Source organism: Mus pahari, chromosome 3 (genome assembly GCF_900095145.1).
Source record: "Mus pahari chromosome 3, PAHARI_EIJ_v1.1, whole genome shotgun sequence".
Classification (NCBI taxonomy): Eukaryota; Metazoa; Chordata; class Mammalia; order Rodentia; family Muridae; genus Mus; species Mus pahari.
The window spans coordinates 72,683,167-72,690,100 of record NC_034592.1 but is presented as its reverse complement, the minus strand read 5'-3'; the positions used below and the strand labels follow the sequence as shown (position 1 = coordinate 72,690,100).

Below are 6,934 nucleotides of genomic sequence, written 5' to 3'. Positions count from 1 at the left end.
TCAGATATGAGAAATGCTCTAATAGTCTCACTAATGGACACTGAGTTAAATACATTTCTAATAGTCTAGTTCATTCACTGGTAGGTGATTTGTATCAATTTATCCTTCTGTCAAAAGCAAATACCAAGAGTCTGACTATGAACACAGAAAAATTATAACTGCCAACTTTTCTTTCTTTATTGAAATCCAGGGTATGCAGATCCAAGGAATGAAGTTTGAAAACTTTACCACAGTTTTTAATGAATTTGTCTTGTTAGGACTTTCTAGCAGACAGAATGTGCAACAGGGCCTCTTTGCACTGTTCTTCCTTGTTTATAGCCTTACTGTAATTGCGAATCTAGGGATGATCCTGCTGATTAAGTTGGACAGCAGGCTTCACACACCTATGTACTACTTCCTGAGCAATCTGTCCTTCTGTGACATCTGCTATTCCACCATAATCTCTCCAAAGATGCTGGCTGATTTCTTGTCTAAAGAGAAGAGGATTCCTTATAATTTATGTGCTATTCAACTGTATTTTTTCGGGGCCTTTGGAGATGTAGAATGTCTCATGCTAGCTGTCATGGCCTATGATCGTTATGTTGCCATCTGCAATCCTTTGCTCTATACAATTAAAATGTCCAAGGAGCTCTGCATCCAGCTTGTGGCTGTTGCCTATGCAATAGGCTTGGTAGATTCAACTATCCACACATCCTGTGCATTCAGATTGTCCTTCTGCAATTCAAATGTCATCAACCACTTTTTTTGTGACCTCCCACCCTTATTGGCCCTCTCCTGCTCAGATACATCCATCAATGAAATATTGATGTTCACATTAATTGGCTGTGTGGTAGGGTGTAGCATTGTCACAGTCCTTCTCTCCTACTGCTACATCATTGCTACCATCTGCAGGATGAACTCTGCTGAGGGCAGACACAAGGCATTTTCCACATGTGCCTCTCACTTCATGGCTGTGGCCATTTTTTATGGAACTCTGCTTTTCATGTATTTCCGACCCAGCTCAAGTTATTCTATGGACACAGACAAAATGGCCTCTGTTTTCTACACAGTTGTGATTCCTATGTTAAACCCACTCATCTACAGTTTGAGAAATAAGGATGTGAAGGGGGCTCTGAAGAAGTCAATTAATATTAACTTGTGGCCTGGGTGAAATACTGTGTCACATCACAAAATGAATAGACATTTGTGAGACTGTGTTTATGTGTACTAATATAGACTCCCTGGAGTAAAACTTTTGAAATATTTCCTACTGAAAATTGCATGTATTGAGAGTGATCACTGTTCTTAATCTTTTACTTCAAACCAATAAACAAGCCATTATGTGAATTTTGAAGAGAGGGTCTTTTAACAAATTCATTCATATTGACGTAAAATGGGGCTGAGCAAATTCTTCACACCTAACATACCTCAACTTTTTCTACAGTTTCAGTTAATGGGTCTAATAAATAAAGTTGGTGTATTCAGTCCATGTTTGAGGATGAAAATAAGGTTTGGTGTTGTTCTTATTTCAGCAATCTTCATGTACATTAGTATCACCAAAATTATGTCCATAACATTGAAGTCAGTAATTAAAGAGTATGCACAATTAAACCAAAGATAACTGATTTAGACTCTCACTCTCTGTTACTATTACTTTTCTCTCATTTAATTTATTTTATTTTCACTTACCTTTTCATCTCTGGATAGAGGGTTCCAATTAAAAGACAGTGATTTAATAAAAAGTCTATATGACAGTAAAAAAGTAATATATTTTGGATTAATAGAAATATTAACAAAAATGTGTTTTCATTTTCTTATAGTCTATTTTACCTTGAATTAAATATTTCTCTTGTGTTCATCCTAGCAATGGCCTACAGGGCAGTGTAACTTGGTATCAGTGTCTAACTTTAATTGGCAAATTCCTCATGATCAACAGCTCCAAGTTTTATTGCATGTAAACTTTTAACTTTCATCTCTGGACTTCCCTTCTTTCATTCACACTGAAAATTTACTACTAGCAAACTTATTTTTCACACTGATATGTTGGTTTTCAATAATCTGTAACTCCAGATCCTTGATCTGATGCCCTTTTCTGAACTCCATAGGCACGAGACATGTAAGCATTTCACAGATAAATATGCAGTAAAAAAAAAAAACTTATAGAAATAAAATGGATATATTTTAAAAAGAAATAAAAATAAAAATTACATTTCTGTCTTTCATATGTAATTTTATGATTTCTTTTAAAATTGCTGATTTATTTTCCTTACAGATGGTTGAAAGCTCAGTGGTTTTGTAGTATTTTTTAAATTAAATTCATTCATTTATAACTGTATACAGGTCTATAATATATTTAGTTTGTTCTCTTTGTCCTTTACTATTTGATTTGTTCTCTTTCTGTAAACCATTTTCCCATCTACTCCTCTGTCCCTTTCTCAGATTGATATTTGCTATCTTTGCTTCATTTGGTTTCTTCAGGTTCATCTGTGTAACCACAGGCTTGAGGTATCTCTGAGGCTGGTGGGTCAGCAGGGGATACATAACTGAAAGAAATGATTCCACTTTCCAATAATCTATTCAGAAGAAACAGTTCTGCTTGAGAGGTAGGTCTCCATGAATCTGTATGACCCTTGCCTATCTGGCAATGTTCATTCCTGTGCAGGCTGAGTGCACATTTCTAGCTATTTCAGATGGTCATTGTGGTGATTATGCACTGTACAGATGATAGCATTTCACACGCACACAACTTCTCTTTTTCTTTTACCACATACAAACTTTCCACTCTTTCTTGAAGAATTTCCTGAGCCTAGTGTGGATGGTACAAAAGTCACATTTATAGCTGGCTTTAGTATTCAGCTAAAGAAAGGAAAAAAATAGGAGTGACTGAAATAAGAGAGATATTTTAAAATTTGTATAGATAAATTTTATTAACACAGTTTACGCATCTAAATTTATGTGTGTCTACTGAAAGTGAGAAAAAGAGATAAAGAGGTAGAAAAAAACTACATCATGATCAGCAGAACTAACCATGCAATCATATGAGCTAAGTGTCAAAGAAGAAGCTGTTAGTGCTATGAGACAGAACCTTATTGATTGCAGCACATTATGTTAGAATCTTTTTCTGCTGTTCCTTCTTCTCTCTTCCACAGAGCTTGTTCAGCTAACCAGTTGATATCTGCTTGCATAGTCTAACTTGAAGCTTGGATGTGTATCTCTGCCTGAACAGCAGAGATGTTACTACTGTACCTTGACTCTATCTTACTCTGTGTTACAGCTGAGGATAGCCTGAAACTTGGCTCTCCCTACAGCCATGTTACTCCTGGCACTGAACTGTATATAGAAACGACCCTTTTGAATTCATTCTCAGATCTTGTATTCCCAATGAGAAAATGTAGATAATTACTCCCACAGCATCTCATATATTGTTATCTTTTGTGGCTCTATCTTAAAAATGGAGGCTTCACTGGCATATTTAGTCATGGACAGTCATGGTAACTGTACATAGTTTGAGAGGGATCTATGCAATTTAGGAGATATTTCCAAATGAATATGCATTGTATAGTAGTTATTTCTCTTCAATCTCAGTATTCGTTTAAATATTTATTTTATAGTATATTTAATACAATTAGTGTTTATGGATTAATTATCTATAAATAAGTATTTTAACTGCAATAAAAGTCACTGTGACCCTAATTTCCAAGTCAGCAAATAATTCAAAGGAATTATTTTACTTTTAATTATGTTGAATGGAGACAACAGTAGTGTTCTTGATTCCAAAAGATAGTGATGGATTACCAAGAACCTGAGCTGAATTAGGGAGTGAGAGACATAATGTGTGAGATATAAACTGAACTTGTAAGAACATTATGCATTCTTTTGCACTGAGCCATCTTGCCTGTCAACTAGAATACATTTTAGGTGTTATAATCTCTTAAGTTTAGCTGAGAATTTACTATTTTACTTTGTTATTAATGCAGTTTTATAACATACAACTTACATTTTCTCTTTGTGCCGTGTGGTAGAATTAATTCTGGAAAAATGGCAATTCTTTTTTTGCAGATATTTTTTATTATTATTATTTTCTTTATTTACATTTCAAATGCTATCCCGAAAGTTCCCTATACACCCCCCCCGCCCCTGCTCCCCTACCCATCCACTCCCACTACTTGGCCCTGGCCTTCCCCTGTGCTGGGTCATATAAAGTTTACAAGACCAAGGGGCCTCTCTTCCCAATGATGGCCGATTAGGCCATCTTCTGCTACATATGCACTTAGAGACACGAGCTCAGGTGGTACTGGTTAGTTCATATTGTTGTTGCACCTACAGGGTTGCAGCCCCCTTCAGCTCCTTGGGTACTTTCTCTAGCTCCTCCATTGGGGACCCTGTGTTCCATCCAATAGCTGGCTGTGAGCATCCACTTCTGTGTTTGCCAGGCACTGGCATAGCCTCCCAAGAGGCTGCTATATCAGGGTCCCTTCAGCAGAATCTTGCTGGCATGTGCATTAGTATCTGGGTTTGGTGGCTGATGATGGGATGGATTCCTGGATGGGATAGTCTCTGGATAGTCCATCTTAGCTCTAAATTTTGTCTCTGTACCTATATCCTTTCATGGGTATTTTGTTCCTTATTCTAAGGAGGAATGAAGTATCCACACGATGGTCATTAACACTAGCTTAGAGATTCAACACATTTTCAATCAAAGCCCTAATTAATTCTTCACAGAAAAATAAAAAATCTTAAAATTGATGTAGAATAATAAAAGCCCATGCTGATATATCACCTGTCCATGTTTCTTTATATTTAACAGAGCTAGAATCAAAAGAGTATAGTACTCAAAAAATACAAATGTAGATCAATGTAATAAAATAGAATACTTAAGCATGGGTACTCATAATTATTAGCATCTGATGATTAGACATGGATGCCAAAAAGCTACACTATCTTTGATATACCTAAAGACATTATCTTTATCAAATTTTATTGAAAAACTGAGTGGCCACCTCCAGAATAATGAAGTTATACCTGTACATATAACTCAGTACCAAAATTAATTCAATCTACAGATTTCCATTCACTCTCCTGGCCCTCTGGCCCTCTATCCTGTTTCTCCCCATAGCTGGTAGGAGTTTGCATGGGGGAATTTTTAGGAAGTTCCAGAAACCTGGGATGGGAGGGGCTCCCAGAATTCAGTGTAGGTTATTTTAGCTAAGATACCTAACAGTGGTGACATGGAACCTTAAGAAGCTACCTCTTTTAGCCAGACAGGAACCCCAGTGAAGATATGAAGACACCAACCCACCCACAAAACTTTTGACCTAAAATTTGTCCTGACTAAAAGAAATGTAGAGACATAGATGGAACACAGACAAAAGTAATGGACAACCAAACCTGGCACAACTTGAGAACCATCCCATGGGTAAGCACCAAACTCCGACACTATTAGTGATAGTCTGTTTTCCTTGCAGACAGGGACCTAGCATAACTGTCCTCTAAGGTTTACCCAGGAGCTGACTAAAACAGATGCAGATACACACCTAAATATTGGACAGAGGTCAGGGACTCTTATGGAAGAGTAGGGGGAAGAACTCAAGGCTCTGAAGGCAATATAGGAAATTCCATAGGAAGACTAACACAGTTAACTTATCTGAATGCCAGGGAGCTCTAAGACTGAGCCACCAACCAAAGAACATACAGGAGCTAGACCAAGGCTCCTGGCATATATATAACAGACATAAAGCTCAGTCTCTATGGACTTCTCCAATAACTGAGGTAGAGGTTCTCCATATTGCTGTAGCATTACTTTGGTATAAGTTTTGAAATAGAGTTGTCTCTGTTTACCTATGGGAAAGGATAACAGTCTTTAGAGACTGTATAACCCAGGGTAGGGAGATAAATGGAGGGTTACCCTCTCATAGAAAAATGTGAGAGGTTTGGGAGAGGGAGTCTGTAAGGTGGGGACTGGGAAGGGGGCAGCGTTTGAGATGTTAATAGATAAATAAATTAGTTAATTAAAAATAAATAAATAACAGATAACCTAAAGCATTTCTCATTGGTTATATAAATATTAACAGAATTTTGCCTCCAAAGATGCATTGATATCTCCTCTTAAATTCTATTTGTATAAATTTTATTTTATTTATTTTTACTAGATATTTTTTCATTTACATTTCAAATACTATCCTGAAAGTCCCCTATACCCTTCTCATGCCCTGCTCCCCAGCAATATTGATATTCAGAATATAATTGCACTTTTTCTAGTGACTATGCCATGTGGTGAGGAGCTAGCGCAGATGTAGCTATGCAGTCCAAGAGTCCACTGCAGTCTGTGCATATCTTTGAACAGAAGAAGACAGCCACAGCTGTGGCCCACTGCTAATGAGGAAATGGGTTCATCAAGGTGAATGGATGACCGTGGAAATAATCCAGCTGTGCACACTGCTATAAAAATTACTGGAGCTTGCTTCTGGGCAAGGAGCAATTGGCTGGTGTCGATATCCGGGTACTGGGAAGGGTGGTGGTTATATGGCCTAATTTATGCTATCTGGGCAGTCCATCTCAAAAGATCTGCTGACATATTATCAAAAATATGTGGATGAAGATTCTAAGAAAGAGATAAAAACTATCCTCATTCAGTATGATCAGATCCTGCTTGTAGTGGACCCTGGTCGCTGCAAATCCCAAAACTTTGGAGGTCCTGGTTCCCTTGCCCAATACCAGAAATTCTATCAATAAACCCATGTCACAAATCAGGGTTTACCTTTGTAATAAACATCCTAGTATTTTAATGTAAAAAAGAAAAGAAAAGAAAAGAAGAGAAAAGAAAAGAAAAGAAAAGAAAAGAAAAGAAAAGAAAAGAAAAGAGAAGAGAGGAGAGGAAAGAGAAGAGAGAAGAGAGAAGAGAGAAGAGAGAAGAGAGAAGAGAGAAGAGAGAAGAGAGAAGAGAGAAGAGAGAAGA

General features: G+C 37.1%; 1 protein-coding gene and 1 pseudogene across 1 annotated transcript; both read left to right on the top strand.

Moving 5' to 3' along the window:
- Positions 1 to 205: 205 nt before the first annotated feature.
- LOC110318898 (olfactory receptor 5W2-like) lies at positions 206 to 1,150 on the top strand. The gene has a single exon (XM_021194225.1). The coding sequence runs from the start codon at positions 209 to 211 to the stop codon at positions 1,148 to 1,150; it is 942 nt and encodes a 313-aa protein (XP_021049884.1). The 5' UTR covers positions 206 to 208.
- Positions 1,151 to 6,277: 5,127 nt separating this feature from the next.
- Positions 6,278 to 6,711, top strand: LOC110319116 (annotated as a pseudogene).
- Positions 6,712 to 6,934: the final 223 nt, after the last annotated feature.